At 47.6% G+C, this 19,798-nt stretch overlaps 1 protein-coding gene across 3 annotated transcripts in view; it reads right to left on the reverse strand.

The window, feature by feature from the left end:
* DPP3 (dipeptidyl peptidase 3) overlaps positions 1 to 19,798 on the reverse strand; it is a 559,762-nt gene that overhangs the window by 474,454 nt on the left and 65,510 nt on the right. For all 3 annotated transcript variants that reach the window (XM_086938513.1, XM_086938514.1, XM_086938515.1), the window contains exon 2: positions 19,032 to 19,346. In XM_086938513.1, coding sequence (XP_086794639.1) covers positions 19,032 to 19,301 — 270 coding nt within the window. In that variant the 5' untranslated portion in view covers positions 19,302 to 19,346. The remainder of the gene's footprint in view (positions 1 to 19,031; positions 19,347 to 19,798) is intronic.

The raw sequence follows: 19,798 nt of genomic DNA on the forward strand, positions 1-19,798 counted from the left end.
GTCCACCACCTTCACTCTTTTTGTGTGAGCAGCATGATCCACTGTGTGATACTGATACACTTTACAGAGGTGTTTCATGTCAAGATCACTTAGCATGGCACCTTCCAGCATCAAAGACAATTCTTCTACAAGTGTATTCAGACAACTATACAGTCCCCAGAGCTTGGACTATTGCAGTGTAGCTCTTTTGTTGCTTTGGTTGCCAAGTTCACCTAGTGAGAAAAAGATTTCACCTTATCAGCCTAACCTTTGCAGTAGTCTAGAAAGATGTCCTCAGTAGTAGAAACATGTGCAGCTGAAGGAATTCAAGCCAATCTCACTGCTCTGCCCATGATCACTTCAAGGGGTGTTGTACTACCTACAAAAAGACTGGCCTATCTACTGCTCAATAAAAAACAAGGGGAAGAACAAACTTGGGCCGGTTTAATTTTCAGGGTCCCATTCATCCGTCCAACCACTCCGGAAGACTGAGGACTATAGCTACAATGGAACCTCTGATCGATTTGGAGAGCAGTACAAATTAATTGCAAAATTACTTTTTTAAAACAAGAACCACAATCTCTCAACAGAAGTTGGAAGGCCAAATCGAGGTATTAGTCACCCCCAAAAGAAGTTTGGCAACTGTCAGGCTGTCTGATATCGGTTTGGGATAAGCCTTGACCCACTTAGAAAACAAGTCGACAATTTCAAGAATACATTTCACACCATGGTAAACTGGCATTTACACAAAATCTGTCTGCCATCTTGTCAATGGCCCTTGGATTTGCAAATATGATTAATTAATGAATTTGCTTTCGATTCCAGATTGCTCCTTTGACAGAATAATCAGCGTGAATATGAATAGTCAGAAGCATTTCCAAAATGAATGTTTCCCAAATATTTTCTGAACTTTCAAAGCATGGAATCCCTCCTTCAGTGAGACTGTCTGTGTAAGTGGCACACCATGAAATGCAGAATTGAGTTTGGCAAAATATGTTTATGTTCAGAAGAGGCATAAATACTGATGAGTTTTCTTGAAACCTAATGTACCCTATTTCCTTTTCATATCTTCTGTAGCTTCCTCTTGAATGTCTCTCAACTCACTTAGGGCCAGATGTAGGTAATTCATATTTACAGACTCTTAAATACCGAATTTTACGGATTCGGTATTTAAGAGTCAGTAAATATGAACGGGGGAGATGTAGGTATTACAGATTCTGTAAATACTGAATCGTTAAGATTCGGTATTTACCGAATATGTAAATACCGAATCGGTATTGCCCATTGATTCCTATGGGCAATACCAATTCTGTAATTACAGAATCGGTAAATATCGAATTTTGCAAGGGTGCAGGGGGTGTCACTTTGACACCCTCTGGCACCCCAAAAATAGGCATGTGCGCCATGTGGCACACAGACATGCCCTAAGGGCATGTCTGTCTGTCACATGGCTAGGTGTGCATGCACACATGTGCATGCACACCTGAATTCGGTATTTTAACACCCAATTGGATTGGGTGGTAAAATACCGAATTTGTAGGGCCTTTGGGACTCAGAAGAGTCCCTCCTACATCTGGGAATTACCGAATCGGTAAAAATACCGATTCAGTATTTTACAGATTCTGTAAATTTACCGATTCGGTAAATTTACAGAATCTGTCAAATCTGGCCCCCTACATCTCAAGATGCCAAATACCGGTCGGAAACGGCCGAATTCGGCCGTTTCCGACCGGTATTTGCCACCTACATCGGGCCCTTAGTTTCTTATCAAGTTCAATTTGAGTTTCTCTATCAGGCACATGCATAAACCATTTTTGCAAATGCAAACGGTGCCTTTCGCAAAAATCAGCCGTTTGCGTCCACCAAAGGGCATTTGCGATGCATCAAGGTTCAAAGCACTCGCAATTTGAGAATTCACAATTATTTGCGATTTCTCAAATTGCGATTGCATTTAAGGAATCGCAATTTGTGACTCCTTAAATGCAATGCAAGAACCTCTTTAGAATAGCGATTTCGCTAATAGGGGGCGCAAATTACCATAAAGTTGAACTTGATGGTAATTTGCAAAATACTGGGAAAAATGCACTTTAGTGCATTTTCCAAAGTTTCATGTTGCGCACACACATGCCCTTGGTGCATGTGGGTGCACAACATGGGTGCACATCACTATTTCAGGGGTGCAACAGGGTGTCATTTTGACACCCTTGCACCCTTGAAATTGCATGCGCAATTTGCGAGTACCTATTGGTACTCGCAATTTGCGCAGGCAATCTCCCATTCATACCTACAGGCCTGTAGGCCCATAGGAATGAATAGGAAGCCATTCCTTAATTGCGACTCGCAATTTGGAGTCGCAATTAAGGAATTTGTAAGAAACGCTATTTTTAAGTGCACATTATCTACCCACCTCATCTGCATACTTGTTTCTAAGGTTATCTATATCTTTTCCAGTCTTATGGGCATCACACTTGACTACAGCAACCTTCTTTGAGGCTGCATAGCTTTCTACAGATCATATACATACATTCTGTTTCTGGGGAGAGCTTCAGAAGAAGTCACTAAATTCCATTGTGACTACAGTAGACCAAAATCATGGACCACACCAAAACTATACTGACTGTATAAATCATCCCATTTAATCAGGTTTGTAAAGCACGGCCACTAACCCAGGATAGTTTCAAGGTGCGGGCTGGAGAGGAGAGGTGGCTACTGGTCTGTCTGCACTTAGGTGTTCAGTCAAAGAGCCAGGTCTTGAGCTACTTCCTGAATTGAGTCAGGAGATGGGGATTGTCTTAGGTGGGTAGGTAGGGTCTTCGCGGCGAGGTAGGAGAAGGATCTTCCTGCGGTTCTACTCTTGTGGATCCGAGGGACGGAGTCCAGAGCTAGCTGGGGGGAGCAGAGGTGTCTGGTGGGGACGAGGAATGAGAGGCAGTGGTTCAGGTATGCTGGTCCTGCGTCATGGTCGGCTTTGTAGGTGTGAGAGAGGAGCTTGAAGGAGATGCTTCAGTTGACTGAGAGCCAGCGGAGTTCTCAGAGGCGTTCGGAGATGTGGCTACAGCGAGGGATGTCAAGGACCAGTATGACTGCAGCGTTTTAAAAGTTCTGAAGTTTCCTGAGGAGTTTCTTGGTGACCCCAGCGTACAGTGCCAGTCTAGTCTGCTGCTGATGAGCGTGTGGCTGACTGTTATTCTGGATTCGGAGGAGATCCAACTGAATGTCTTTTGATGGAGGCGGAGTGTGTGAAAGCACGATGAGGCGATAGCGTTGATCTGATGGTTCATTGTGAGCAAGGAGTCCTGAATGATGCCGAGGTTACGTGCGTGGTCGGTGGGGGTGGGTGGGACTCCCAGTGTGGAGGGCCACCAGGAGTCATTCCATGCTTTCCATGCTGAGGGTGAGGGACCTAGGATTAGGACTTCGGTCTTGTCAGAATTCAGTTTGAGGCAGCTGCTTTTCACCCAGGTTGCGACAGCCTTCATTACGCTGTGGAAGTTGTTTCTGGCGGCTGTTGGTTCGTTGGTGAGGGTGAGGAGAGGAAATAATTTACATTTTCTGACATGCAACAAGCTCTAATCAATGCAACCAATTCTGCCACTTATGCTTAAGTGCCAGCAGATATGATGCTTCAAGAAACGCAGAAAAATAACATATTCCGCAGGGAGACTTCAATACTCCAAACTGGTACTTCACACAAGAATCGTCAACAAAGTCAGATCAACCATTTCAAGAGGAACCTCTTTGATATCAGGTCTTGGTTTGGTACAGAGTTCTGTAATTTCAATGCAATCATGTTTATTATCACCATTATAATTTTCCCTGTATTCACAGCTTTTGTCGCCAATTAGAACAATATTACTGGGTTCAACGAATTACATCTACAAATCGAGATGTTCTTTGCTACCAGTATGACTTGTTCATACCTGGTCAATCGATCATTTGTCATATGCTAGGTTTGAGTATGTGTCAATAAAATTGGAACTGAGTGTTGGAAGATATACAATTAAAGTATGTTCCATCACAATCCCTTCACTTTGTTCAATTCCAAAGCACACAGTTACAACTGATTTCAAACAACTAGGAAGAAGTACAGTTACTGGAAAGCTGAAATGTAGGCGACAGGCCTCAATGCTCCTTTAAGTTTCTGAGTATGCATTGATAGCGCACACCAGTAAAGGTCAATTTGTAGTCAGCCATATTAAGGGTAGGTGCATTACATAAACTTTGGCTCACTACTCTGAATGCCTTTGAACATTCCTAGTCATTTGGTACTGGGTTCTTGATGTCTTGATGGGTTAACCTTATTAATGGTTATGAGATCAAGGAAAAGTTTAGAATCTACAGGCGGCAGTAGTCAACAATTCCCAGGAACATCCTCACATCCCTCTGGGTGGTTGGACAATTCATTTTCAGAAATGCGTTCTTTCAAGACTTTCCTAGCTCTTTTCCTAATATGATGACCAAGAATGATTACGTTCTTTTTACAATACTGAATTTTTTCTAGGGAAATTTTGTGACCACTACCAGCTAACTAATTCAGCTAAGCAAGTGTGTCAAGTTTACAGTCTTCTTTAGACTTCTATGCAACCAGTAGGTGATAATTTTACTGCACCAAGACCGAGTTACAGGGCAACATTACATTTGTTGTATCTTTCTTTAGGATCTGACTAAAAATTAAAGACTTTCAGTATACCCTTGTTGAATTCTACACCAAATGAGAACTCTATTGTGAAGCTGAAACGTGAAAAGGAACAGCCTCTCTTCTTGGAAAGGAACAGAATCTTGGCATGAGTATATGACCATATCCCATTCTGCTTCTGATTTTGGAACAGGATTACTGCTGGATTCGGTACCACTGGACTGCAAGGAATGACTTCTTATTGTTTCTTAAATCCTATACTATTCTCTATTTACCACTCTGTTTCTATATTCCCATCGCAGGAGAATTGCAAGGGCTACCAAGCACTCCCAGTTTCATCCTTCTTTTGCATCTTTTGAAAGTCTCTATTGTTTAATTCTGGCAAAAACAGCATTAGGTTTCCGTCTAATTTTCACCGACTCTGCACTCTTTATCAGTCCTAACTCTTTACGAGAGAAATACCCAACCTCTTCATTGACCGCATGTCTTAAATCCAGAGGTAAGCCATCTTAGTCAAAGCTGGGAGCAACTGAACTCTTGAAACACTGAGTTCTAATCTTGGCTTTCAATTGTAACACCATCCAGTGTGCAGTAAATCACACAACTCTTCTTGCATACTAAGGCTCTGCCTAACAAATTTACAGGACTCTAATCACAACAAATGAGCTGATGTTTATTTTCTATTGGCCCTATTTTAACAGATATCTGCTGTGACTTGGTTAACTATTTGTTTATTACTGATCCCTACAACTTTGACTCCTCTTCCCAAGAGGGGGTAGGTTTGTGATTTCAACAGAACAAAGTATAGAACGTGTAGCGCTGATATCTATCAAAGAATAAACTAGGCTATTGAATGCATCGTCCATGTATGGGACACTTTGCTCTACCTGCAGGACTGCTTCAAGAAGGTAATCCTCCTCCCCTCGCAGGCGCAGTCATTGTGAAATATTTCCTGAAGGAAACTGCCATATAGTCCACGGTACGTACAGAATCCATTGATTCAGAGTAATGATTTTCCTCAGTCTGTTTTTACTATTCATCTGGGGAACAAATTCATTCTGTATTTAATTTGGATTTTGCAGACATTCTCGCTTCCAGTGTCCGATCCTAAGTCAGTAATGACAAGCACTGTTCTTCTTCAACATCTCAATGTTAGCATGAATTCCAGAATCATTTACCATCCATCCCTCTTCCATGACCTTGAAATTGCATTGTCCCATTTCCCATTCTCACACCTTCCATTGAGGGCATTCCACTCATTCCAGCATTCACAGACTGAATATAACCCAAATCTGAACCCATCAACTGATTCCGAGCACACCTCTCAAATTGCTTCGTCTGGGCAATCATCAACAACTTCTCCTTACATTTTTTTTGCTTTGCTTCAAACCAATCACTACTGTATTTAGAAAGCTTCAAAATCTCATCTATACTCATCTGCCAGCACATTTTTATTACTAAGCTCCGGATGAAGAGCCATAACAAAAGCAGAGATGAAACTACTAACACCATATTTTGCAGGCTCGTCAACTCCACGGTGCTTCTTAAAAATCTGCATAAGCCTCTCATAAAAAGCCCGCACTGACTTTCAGCTTTTGTGATGTTCTCAAATCTTTGCCTAAACATCTTTTACAGTCGCCATCTTCAATCACATATCTATATTTGTGAACTAATTCATCAGAAGGAACAATATTAGATGCAAACATAGCTGGTTATTCAGATTTCCATGCAACCACAACTTTATATTTGTATCACAAATAATAAGGAAACACAATTTCAAACCATGAATTCAATCAGTCCATAGCATTTGCAAAGTCGTAGTCAACCGATAAACTTCCTTATAACACCTTTCACGTTATCACAATTTTGGAAAGTTTCTAGTAAAGATCTAAAGATCAGCCCTCATTCAATGCTCATGCACTAACTTTACTCCATGTACTTCTCAAAGGAAATTCTAAAATTGGCCCCGCTTCAGAATCACTCACTGACCCCTTCACATTCCTTCCTGCCTCTATTGCTGTCTTTTTACTCGCTATCCTTCTCTCCCATCAGTCTCTGTAATCCTTCAAGTTACAACAATCCCTCATTTTTCAATTACATCTTTAATGTGAGCTCATGAAGTCATTAAACCCAATTCCTTTATTTCATCATGGGTCAAATCTATTTTGTAATTTTTACTCACATTTTTCATTTTGCTGAGGGTCAGCCTTGCAGTCATCCAACCTATTGTGTGCTTCATTTGCACATCTAGCCGCTTCTTTGGTCAAGTATCTCATTTCATTAACCTTGTAAATCAATAATCTGGTTAAATTAAATTGTCACTCTCATAATTTCTCTAACTTCAGTTATTCAAAGTCCAACAATGACAACTTTCTTTAGGAGGCTTCTCAAGAACCACTGGAAAGTCAGTTGAAACCAGACAAACAGCAGTAGTGTCTCTACTAGTACTCAGTAATGCAGCCATTTCACTCTGAGAAGGGACACTCTATTGTACACCCAGCGACAGATGTGGCTGGTGCCTGTCTTGGCACATTCATACTATCTCCTGCTGCACCCATATTTGGTCCTTCACTAAGAACAAGTCCAGTTCCCTGTCCTTTTATCTTATCAGTATATGGTGAAAGCCTGGAATTCAAAAGGTCATCCAGAAAATTACCCTCATCTGAATCATGATTCTGTTTTTCACTCATGACATTTCTTTTTGTCATAGGTCTCCGATTATTGCAAGAAAAACTCTCATTCCCACCAGTGTATCCTCTCACTGGCATTTTCCCTGTAGAACCCATGTTTTCCAACCATTGTCTAAATGAGTCTTTTACTTGCTTTGTCATTTCCTTTCTGACTCTGAAGCCATTCGATCCCATTTGTTCAGTGCCTCAAACAGTGTGGGTCTAGGTACCTGCTTTTTGGCATTCATATTTTGTATCAGGAAATCTGGATTATTAATGCTATATGTACAGTCTAAAAGGTAACTACTTTTTTATCAGAAGCAGTATATTCATGCCATTTAGAAATACAGCTACAGGCATAAAACCTAAAGTCCAACATAATTTCTTATCCAGGCCTACCTTTGGCAGGTAATTTCGGCCTCTCAGTAGAAGGTACAACAAACTTAAAGGTTTTTCTACCCAGCACCCAATATTTTCAATCAAAACGATCTAAACATTCACACACAAAAAACACTAGCAAACAATACCCAATCTCAGCTCCATCAAAGGTCACCCTATTACAGCATGGCTCTGTCAGCAAACAACCAATGACAGTGTGGCTTCATAGGGATGTCTCACCAATCGCAGCAGAGTTCTTTAGCAGACTAACCATTCCTGCTAGGCTTCTTCATGAATGAGGAAAACAATTGCAAAGTCGTTTTCTCAATGAACTTACACTATTTAAACAAAATAAAACATGTCTGCTCAACCTGCAATAGGAAGAAATAAGAAAGTTGAAATAAAACTAGACTCACAAACAATAGAAACAAGAAGCAAAAAACAAGAACAGCATCAGCCAATACAATTACTCCCTTGTACCAGAGAGCAAAAGACACGAACATAGATTAGACAAACAAACCCCTAAAAACAAACATTTGGGTGGTGTAGCCAACCATCGTGGCGTGTGGACGTAATCCACCGAGGCTCTGCTGTATTTTATACAGGAGCAGTAGAGTCTGGAGCTAATGGGCTGATTTTTGCAGTTATTCGGTGTGGGGAAACGGCGGAGCCCTCCGAGATGTGGGAGACACGACGACTATTCAGCGAGGGCGAATACGAAACCAAAAAACACCAGAGCGAAAGCCAGAGGTGAGGAGCAACATGGCAGTGGCCGGGGCTATATCGCAGCCACAGCCGCTCAAAAAGTGATCCCTGCTGCCTTTTATGGTGCCGCACGTGGACACAGAGTCTGCCAACTACACACAGTCTGCCTGAGCCTACCTCTTGCAAGCAGGAGGCACAACTGCCATAATTTGACACCCCGTGAGGCATTTCTTAAGGGGGGCGTGCCATTTATCCCAGAGATCCGGAGATCTCACTGGGGCTACTGAGGCACTGTCACAGATCATGGGAGGGTCCTGAGAGAAGAGGCGCTGCAAAGCCTGTCGGAGGTCTGGACACTACAACAAAACAGCTCCTCCATAGAGTTTTGTTCTACTGATGATTTCACAAAGTCCTCCACATTCACAGATTGCGGGGTGGGGCGCTGATCTAGGACTTCTTGTACATCCCCTCCTGAGGTGACCTTGGTAGCCACGCCCCTTGCGCCCCCTGATCCACGCATTTCGGCAGCCTATATGACTCTAAAAAAAGAGAGTGTTGAGATATTTCACCCCAACGGAAGCACGGGCCCCTAGCACTGACGCAGTCTCCAGCAAAGCAATGGCCTTGACTAAAGAGGACCTCCTTTCCTCCCTCTGGGATTTTAAGAAAGAATCCAGAGGAGGGCTGAAGGTTGATCTTGCCTTCTCCTTTGAAACCTTCAAATCAGATCCCTCCAGACCGACGTGGATTCGGTAGGCATGCACACATTGGATCTCAACACGAAATAGCAATGTCTGGAACAGAAAATGAGCCCGCTGGAAGACACCACAGATCAGCTGCGGAATCAATTGCAATCCGCTCACTTGAAATGTGAAGACCTGAAAAATTGCCCCGATTCGTGCCCTGGAGGAGGAAGTCAAGGGACCGGACCTAGAGGCTTTCATTGTAGGTTTGTTCTCGGACCTTCTGGGAGGGAATCGTACAGAAGTAAGGTTGGAGAGCGTGAATAAGGTAGGACAGTTGGTGACTGGAGGAGGCGACACAAGTTTACAATTTTGTAGGGAGATTTTTGTCCCAAGTTTTATTGTTCTTGATTTTGCTGCATGAGTGGAGACAATGTACTACCAAGTGGAGGAGAAGGTTGGGGGCAGAGCTAATGGGTCAGTATGCAATGTTGGAGAGGGTGGCCAGAATGCTCTAGGGCTACCCATTGGTTTGGACTGAAGTGTTATACCAAAAGCCACCCCATCCATGGTATTCAACACCTTATCCTGGAACATAAAAGGGCTGAATTCTTTGGGTAAACACCACAAACTTCGTAAATACATCTTTGACCAGAGACCCGATATAATAGCATTAGAGGAAACACATCTCAAACATAGGGAATAACACAGGCTAGGACACAATTCTGAGGAGGGCAATCGCCTTGATCAAAAATGCTACTAAAAAGCATATCCCAGCTCTGCTCCTGGCATTAGATGCCAAGAAAGCTTTTGACCGGGTGGATTGGCCCTTCCTTTTCCATACATTGCGTCGCTTTGGAGATCGATTTATAGCTATGGTACAGCTAACTAAGCATACCCACGTTCCTGATTGAAGTAGTCAAAGGCAGTCCCATTTCCCAACAATCAGGGGTGCCCCTTCTCCCCACTTTTATTTGGCCTTAGAATTGAGCCCCTGGCAGCCAGAGTATTTGCTGCGCCGTCAATTCAATTCAAAAGTTGCCTTTCAGCTCCGAGGAACACAACAATTCCATGTACGTAGATGTGTTATTCTCTCACTTCCCGCCAGACAGACATCACTAATACCTCTGCAAACTGAACTCCGAACCTATAAAAAGATTTCTGGGTTCTGTATTAATCTTCACAAATCTTTTCTATCTAACCTGACCTTACCTACAAGAAAGATGGAGGAGAAGGCGACCTTCATCCCCTTCCAATGGGTCAAGAAAAACATCACCTATCTGGGGATAAAGATTACCCTCAAAGTGACCGACCTATACAGAGCAAATTATCCTCCTCTACTGCACCAACTAAAGACTGACCTCAAAAACAGGGCCCTACTATATTTAACTTGGCTCGGACATATTAATGGAGTAAAGATGTCAGTGTTGCTGAGACTACTATACCTTTTTCAGGGGCTACCTATTAAAATGGACCGCGAGTTCTTCTCCTCCCTCCGTTCTAGGATTACAAGGTTTTTCGGGCAAGACCACAGAGCTAAGGTGTTGAAACTACCTGGGGATGCAGGGGGCTGGTCTTACCAGACGTTTCACCACACTATAAAGCAGTTCAACTGCGAGTGTTCTCTGAATGGTCAATGAGGGAATTTGACAAACACGGACTCCACATGGATAGAGCAGTGGTAGGTAGAACCATCTGGGATGTATGTACTATGGAAACCTACGCCACTCAATTCCTATTTATTTACTAAAAGAACAAGTTACTTACCTTCGGTAACGATATATCTGTAAGAAACATTAGTTAGTGTTAGATTCCTTACCTTAGAATATCCCCAGGCGTCAGTCTGGATCCGGAAACTTTTGCGTAGCAGTACCCCTGCGCGTCGGTAGGCGTCGTCTGCAGGCGTCCCCTGCGGCTCCGCGTCCGTCGTCGGCGTCGTGCGCCGTGATGACGTCGCTGGAGTACATAGACGCCGCCTCCGCGCGCTGACGTCAGTTCTTTGCACACAGCTGTTCCGCGCCAGGAGACGCAGAGCCATGAGAGAACCAACACTGGTGCCATGTACAAACTAGGGCCCTGAAAGGGATGACCTTAACCCTAGGTATCAGTTCGCAGAACGGGGAGGATGGGTGGGTTCGGTAAGGAATCTAACACTAACTAATGTTTCTTACAGATATATCGTTACCGAAGGTAAGTAACTTGTTCATCTGAAAGAAACACGTTAGTGTTAGATTCCTTACCTTAGAATACATACCCCAGCAATACCAACCCCGGTGGTGGGTCTGCGAACCAATACAAAACTACACCAAAAAGTCCTGGAGGACAGAACGGCCAAAGAAGCCATCCCTCCGGACTTGACTGTCCAGGCAGTAGTGCCTCGCAAAGGTGTGCAGCGAGGCCCACGTAGCCGCCTGGCAAATGTCCTGCAAGGGGACTCCCCGGCCCAGGGCAGTAGTAGCCGCCGTGGCCCGAGTGGAATGGGCCCTCAGCCCAACAGGAGGCTCCTTCCGAGCCAAAGAGTAGCACGCTTTGATGCAGAGGACGACCCATCGAGAGATGGTTCGTTTACAAACCGCCCGTCCCTTCTTCGCACCCACGTAGCCAACAAACAGTTGGTCATCCACCCGGAACTGGCGTGTGCGATCCATGTAAAATGAAAGCGCACGTTTTGGGTCCAGACGATGGAGCCGCTCTTCATCCTTTGAAGGATGCGGAGGCGGGAAGAAGGAAGGGAGGGTGATGGACTGCCCGATGTGAAAGGCCGAAACAACCTTGGGCAGGAAAGAAGGTCTAGTCCTCAGAACCACCTTGTCAGGATGAATGGACAGGAAAGGAGGTTGGACAGAAAGAGCCTGGAGCTCACTCACCCTCCTGGCAGAGGTGATGGCAACCAGGAAAGCCGTCTTTAAAGTCAGGAGACGGAGAGGGCAAGAATGAAGGGGCTCAAAGGGAGCACACATCAGGAAAGTTAGAACCAGGTTCAAATCCCACTGAGGCATCACAAACGGAACAGGTGGAAACATGTGAGTGATGCCTTTCAAGAATCGAGTTACAATCGGGGATTTGAACAAAGAAGGCTGATCAGGAAGCCTTAAAAAGGCTGAAAGGGCAGAAAGGTAGCCCTTGATAGTGCCCAGAGCAGAGCCCTGCTGGGCAAGAGAAAGAAGAAACAGAAGAACCTCCGAAAGAGGGGCAGAAAGAGGATCCACAGCCTTTGCTGTGCACCATGCCACAAATCTGTTCCACCGACAGGCGTATACCGACTTAGTGGAGGGACGCCTGGCTGCCAGAATAACATCACAGACTTCAGGAGGCAAGTCAAATGGCCTCAACTGCCGCCGCTCAATCTCCAAGCATGGAGGTGGAGACTGGACAGGTTCGGGTGGAGGACCGTCCCCTGCTGCTGCGACAGAAGGTCCTCCTGAAGGGGCAGGCGGATCGGGGGACCGACTGACATGCTGAGTAGCTCGGGATACCAGTACCTTCGAGCCCAGTCCGGAGCCACAAGGATAACTTGGGCCCGGTCGCGCCTGATCTTCTTCAGCACTCTGGGCAGAAGTGGTATAGGCGGAAAGGCGTATAACAGACCGCAACTCCACTCGCGCCGAAAGGCGTCGCCGTGCGAGTGCCGTCTTGGAAACTCCAACGCGCAGAACTGATGACATTGCGCGTTCTCTTCTGTGGCGAATAGATCTAACCAAGGCTCTCCCCATTGCAGAAAGATGCCTTGCGCCACGTCCGAGTTCAGACGCCATTCGTGATCCATCGAGCACCGACGGCTGAGTTCGTCCGCCCTGGCGTTCAGAGAACCTGCCAGGTGTTGAACCGTCAGAGTCACGCCCTGACGTTCCAGCCATTGCCAGAGGCGCAGAGCCTCCTGGCATAGGGTCCACGACCCCACTCCGCCCTGTTTGTTGCAGTACCACATGGCGGTGGTGTTGTCGGTGAACACCTGCACTACACTCCCGTTGACAAAGGGGAGGAATGCCTTCAGTGCCAGACGAATCGCCCGCAGCTCCAACAGATTGATATGGAGCCGGGACTCCGCCGGAGACCAGATGCCTCTGATCTCTGCCTCTCCCAAGTGGCCACCCCAGCCCTGGAGGGACGCGTCCGTCACGACAACGTGCTCCGGTTGGGGAAGGGAGAGGGACTTGCCCCTGACCCAATCGCGGTCCGTAAGCCACCACTGCAGTTGTCTCGCAGTGCCCTCCGAGATCAAGACGTGGTCGGACAAGTTGCCCTGATGCTGGGCCCACTGAAACTTCAGGTCCCACTGCAGAGCCCGCATCCGCCACCTGGCGTGATGCACCAGAAGGATGCAGGAAGCCATCAGTCCCAGCAGCCGCAGCGTCAACCTGACCGAGACTCGGGATAGCGGCTGAAAGATGGGAATCAAAGCCTGAATATCCCGAACCCGCCGTTCCGGAGGATAAACCCGAAACTGCGCCGAGTCCAGAACCGCTCCGATGAAAAGGAGCTTTTGAGAGGGACACAGGTGTGATTTCGGCACGTTGATGGAGAACCCCAGGTCGTGCAAGAGGTCTGCCGTCATCTGAAGGTGGTGGACGACTGTCTGGGGCGAGCCCGCCTTCAACAACCAGTCGTCTAGGTAGGGGAAGACTGAAACCCCTAACCTGCGCAGATGGGCTGCGACCACCGCCATCACCTTCGTGAACACCCGTGGGGCGCTGGTAAGGCCGAAGGGGAGCACGATAAACTGAAAGTGCTCCTGGCCTACCGTGAACCGCAGGTAACGCCGGTGGGCCGGCAGGACGGGGATGTGAAAATAGGCGTCCTGCAAGTCCAACGCTACCATCCAGTCTTGCGGGTCTAGAGCAGCCAAGACCTGAGCTAACGTCAACATCTTGAACTTCTCCTTCCGGAGGAAGCCGTTGACGTTCCTTAGATCCAAGATAGGACGTAGGCCCCCCTTGTCCTTCTTGGGCACCAGAAAGTAGTGGGAATAACAACCACGCCCTACTTCTGGCCCAGGAACGCGCTCGATGGCCCCCTTGGCCAAGAGGGCCGTAACTTCCTCCTGCAGAAGTGTCAAGTGGTCCCCCGACACACGGTGGTTCTGCGGTGGCATGGCTGGAGGAGAGGTCTCGAAGGGGAGGGAGTAGCCCCTTCGGACAATTTGCAGCACCCACCTGTCCGAAGTGATCGTGCGCCAGTGAGCGTGGTGATGGCGAACCCTGCCACCCACTGGCGTCACATGGGGCCGAAAGCACGGACTAGGAGGATTTTGGGGTAGATGCTGCGGGGGAAGGTGTGGTCTGACCCCGCCGTTGTCCCCGACCGCCACCACGGCGGTTTCCACGGCCGCCACCGCGTTGGAAGGATTGTTGCGGCGCGTGGCTGGCAGCACGTGTGGGGGCGCCCCTTCCTTGGCCACGAAAGGGACGAAACGAACCCGGTTGCTGACGCTGGGTCGAGAGACCCAAGGACTTGGCCGTGACCCTGGAGTCCTTGAAGCGTTCCAGCGCGTGGTCCGCTTTGTCACCGAACAGGTGACAGCCATCAAACGGCATGTCCATCAGGGTATTTTGGACATCAGCCGAAAAATTGGCGGATCTCAGCCAGGCGTGACGACGAATCGCCACCGTCGTAGACATAGCTCTGCCCAGCGAGTCGGTCGTATCAAGACCACACCGAATTGAATATTTCGCTGCATCTCGGCCCTCAGCCACAGCCTGACCGAGCTTTGCCCGCACCTCCATGGGGCATTCTGGCAGCAGCTCCGCGACCGTATCCCACACAGAGTGGGTGTAGCGGCCCAAGAGGCAGGCGGTGTTGCAAGACCGCAGGCCCAAACTAATGGACGAGAAGACCTTTTTGCCAAACTGGTCATACCTCTTGGATTCCCGGTCGGGCGGGGCCGACGGGAATGCGGACTGGGAGGTCGAGGCCTGGATCACCAGACTCTCAGGAGTGGGGTGGGTAGACAGGTACTTGGGGTCGTCCGGACAAGGACGGTGGCGCCTGGCCACGTTCCGATCAACAGGCGCACCTGAAGCGGGCCTGGACCACGTGCCCAACAGAACGTCAGACAAGGCTTCATTAAACGGCAGCAGAGGCTCCAATGGGCATGACTGCGGTTTGAAGACCTCGGTGAGGATGTTAGGCCTCACGGCCGCGACGGGGAGCTCAAGGTTTAAGGCCTTGGCAGCCCTCATCAGCACCACAGAATAGGCAGCTCCCTCCACCGATGCCACGGTTGGGGGAGAGATCAAACCAGGGTTAGGGGAGTCGTCCAAACCACTGGCATCCCCCAAGTCACCTGTCCAGTCCGGGTCATACTGGCACTCGCGAGCCAGAGGGTCCTCGGACCCCTCCCAACCTTCACCGTACTCCTCATCCTCTCCGTACTCGGAGTCAATGATGAAGACCGGCTCCTCGGGGATCATGGGCCCCATCGGCGCCGGGACCGGCGTCGATCGACGCCCGTCCGGCGCCGCGTCCGGCGTCGGAGAAGGTAAGGGGACGGCGCCGCCCGGAGCCGGCGTCGGAACCCCACCGCCGGCCGGAACCGGCAGCGGAGAACCGGCGCCGCGCGGGGGCGGCGTCGGGGGTAACCCCGATGGCAACGGCGCCGGGGAGGCCGGAAGACCAGCCGGCGCCGATCCCGAAGGCCCCTGCGGCGCCGGGGTCGGAGCCGTCGGCGGCGCCGGGGCCGGAGCACCCGACGGCGCCGAGGCAGGGACACCCGAACCGTCAGGGCCCCCAGACGGTAGCACTGGGCCCGCAGGCACCGTAGGCCCCGTCGGAGAAGCGAGCGCCCTCATGGCCATGAGGAACGCCTCGATCTCCTCAGGCGTCGCACCATGCCCAGGGACCGGAGGGTATGAGGCAGGCCGCGCCGGCGACTCTCGCGGAGCCGCGGGGATGGGGTCACCCGAGCCCCCGGCCGCATCGCGCGAGCGTCGGGGGGAGTCGGGGGTACGATGACGACGCCCCGACTTCTTGTGCTTCTTACCTGACGAGGATGACGAGTGGTGTCGACTTCCGGAGCGCCCGGCGCGGCTCCGCGACCGCTCCCTCGAACGCTCTCTCGACCTCCGGCCGGACCGGGACCGCTCCCGGTCCCGACGTGGGGCCGACACCCGGAGCTCCAGTAGCTTGCGGGACCGCTCCCGTCTAGCCTTGTTGGTAAGGGCCCGGCAGTCGACGCAGGAGTCCACGTCGTGGTCGGGGCCCAGACACCGGAGGCAGAGGCGGTGATGGTCTGTGACCGACATCGTGCGCTCACAGCCATCGCAATTCTTAAATCCTGGCATCCTATCAGGCACAATAGAGGAAAAAGAAAATCGAAAAACTTGGTCAAAGACCGGAGTACTGCTCTTCAGATCTGCGTCCACTGGCGCGGAAAAAAGAAGAACTGACGTCAGCGCGCGGAGGCGGCGTCTATGTACTCCAGCGACGTCATCACGGCGCACGACGCCGACGACGGACGCGGAGCCGCAGGGGACGCCTGCAGACGACGCCTACCGACGCGCAGGGGTACTGCTACGCAAAAGTTTCCGGATCCAGACTGACGCCTGGGGATATTCTAAGGTAAGGAATCTAACACTAACGTGTTTCTTTCAGATACCACTCTTAAGTTTGGGATGGTGTGGATCGATCTAATGGTTGGGTGACGTTTTCTTCTCCTTATATCCCTATACATTTTAGCAGCCTTCACCTAGTCACTATAGCCGGAACCTTTGGATTAACGACCTGAGGGAGGTTGTTATACCATATATGATCTCTTTCCTGGGTGGGAGATCCTTATCTCTATACCTTTGACAATTGCCGGCGTGACTTTAATCTACTCGCCTCGGAGCTTTATCATTAGACCCAACTGAAGTACTGGGAACTCTAAACAGAGAAGGTTAGCAGCCACCAGGGAACTTTACTCAATAGAGAAATTAGTGCGGCGGTCTGGGGGACCTTAGGTTTGTATTTCCTTCCTCTACTCGCTCCTGATTTCCACTGCCTGCAACTCCAATCCTCGCCATTAGACATTCTGGGAGCGAACACTGGAAACTTCGATTACTATAGAACAGATGCACAAACTTTGTAGAGACATTCCCAAATTCAAACATTCACCAGGCTTTAGGGAGGCGCATTACAAAGTGCTCTATGATTGTTATTTACATCTGGAAAAAACTCAAGAAGATTTACCCAGACACATGAGATCGATGCTGGAAGGGCTGTGAGTAATTGGGAGACTTGAGACATATTTAGTGGGACTGGTCCGCGATACAACCATACTGGTATGAGATTTTGGCACAAATGAAAGAGTTCCTGGGTTACCCTCTTCCATTCACTACGCATTTTGTTCTCCGGGGTCTACAAGATGAATCCCTTAAACATCAAACATGGGGACTGCTCAATTCTATGGTTGAGCTTTGGGCCAGCCAAAAAGGTTCTAGCAGCAGCCTGGAAGAAACGCAACACCCCATCAATGTTGCAGTGGCATGTCTGTCTCAGGCAGGGCCTAACCATGGAATGAATTGGGGATATGCTCACAGACACACAGAAAAGCTTGGACTTTATATCAGGGTCCTTGGTGGGTTGTCTTTCAGAAGGTCTGCTGCTTTTATCCGGTCCTTCACATACTAGGACACTTCACCACTTCCAGGTCTGAGAACCCACGAAACAAGAGATACACCGTGACCCTGTGGTACTTGATCCAACGACCCTTCCCGCCCTGCTAGTTTAGGCTCCCACACATCAGTAACTGCTTCAGCACTTCCACTAATGCATGCTAATTTTTTCTTTCCTTTGGGTGGTGTTTGGGGGAGGAGGGTTACATTGGGCAATTGTCTTGTTGGAACTTTACTTGGTGCAATGATGGTGTCAGCACAAGTGCTTATTTGAATGTGCTGAGGGGCCCATCTCCTACAACTGTGTATGCCAAATGCACCCTTGAATGTAATTTTGATCATATGCAATATTATCATTGTCAATGTATATTTTGTGCCTTACAAAACTTTATAAAGAAAGTTTGAGAAAAATAAATGTGTTCATTCAGAAGCAAGACACACCCTTATGCAGATATACAAGATCACAAGATCTTGGATTTCAACGAATCCGATAACCAAACCAATCAATAATAAAACAAAACCTTTATGACATACACTCACAAATAAGAATAGTACATCAAAACAACAGTGCTCAAACCACCAGCTTGAAGGTTCCGTATTAACAGAATCACAACGAAAATAACTATTACTTCAACTTGAACGTTCTGTTGAGTTTGTGGGGATAGTAAGTGCACAGGAGTGGGGGAGTTGGCGGGAAAGCACAGCTGAGTAATGGAGATGACTTCCATCTAGGTTAGAATGGAGTTCTACCCAGAATTGTGTTAACATCCATTAGAAAACCACACATCATAGACTACCTGTTTCAAAGGAAATTGTATTAAATCAGTCTGAGCATGCAGAATCTAGTGGAAAAATGCATAGTGCGCAAAAATTATAAATCCATAACATTATTTTACTCTGGCAAGAGAGTGGTTGGCCCATGCACATAAAATCCTTAGCCCATCTTAAAAGGATTACTGCTACTGAAAAGAGAATTTGTGAGCCTATTTATGCTCATTTAATTCTGTGCACCTTTTTGGACCATAAGTGTGAACTGCTGTTCCTTGTGAATGCAACAATATCCGATTTTCAGGACATACAAAAGAGATATTTGGATTCTGAATGTATACGGTACACAAATAAATAATCAATAGCTATCCTGAAAACCTGGCTGGGGTAACTGAATCTCTCAAGGGGCGATGTGGGGCAACCTTCTACTGGATGTGTAATTCCTCAGGGCAAGACAGGAGTTCAGTCAACGTGGTCTTTTAGTTCCATTTTGAAATAAGCTGCCCTCTTTCTCTGGGGATCATGCATTAGGAGAGGTAAAAAGTCTGCTTCTACTCAAACCCATCTTAAACCCATCTTAAACAACGTTCTAAGAATGATTGAAAACAAAGACATTGATTACCTGGTACTCCTGTTCGGTGATGCCTAGGTGCTGTGCGACCCCTTTCAACTCTTCTGGGCCTTGAGCTCTAAATAGTTTGCTCAGCAAGACAAAGATGCCAGGAGATTCCGGTGAGGTTTGCAGAAGCACAATCAGACCTCCATACCAGGAAGCCCGAGAGAGGAAGTGGGCATACAGCTTCTCATCTCGAGAGAGCAGGGCAAATGCTTCCTTGCAGTCCAAAACTGAAAATCCAACGTTGTTAGGAAGGACAAAATGGGAAGCATCCATCTTGGTACAGTGAGTTGTGCTTGGTGACAAGTTACTCCACGCTACCTGAAGACCAGAAACAAAAACAGGTTGCAAACTACTTGTTGTGTTTCGTATAGAATTAGACAAGCTTTTGAAATATTGGAGAAAAAAAGCAGCACTAGAATAAGGTATATGTCAGCAGCTGCTCAATGATAAACCTCCCACACCCAGAGGGAACTGTAATGCACACAACCTACTTCTTTACCCAATGGCGTTATCATGTCCTAACCAATACTTAACAGTACCAAACTCATTTAAACCAATCTGTTTTGCAACAAGAAAGTAAAAGGGGTAACTGTGCACAGGTTTTCATTGTCATTGGAGTAATTAGATAGCATGGGTTTCATTTTGGGGTAAGCTCAGTTGTGTAACATTTGTTAACATTTTCTTATAGTTATTTTAAGTTTACTTATGTAAGTGGAGATGGGAGTAAGAAGAAACAATTATCAGAATTTTAAAATAGAATTTTTTTTATC

The sequence above is a fragment of the Lissotriton vulgaris genome, chromosome 9, assembly GCF_964263255.1.
Source record: "Lissotriton vulgaris chromosome 9, aLisVul1.2, whole genome shotgun sequence".
NCBI classification, from domain to species: Eukaryota; Metazoa; Chordata; class Amphibia; order Caudata; family Salamandridae; genus Lissotriton; species Lissotriton vulgaris.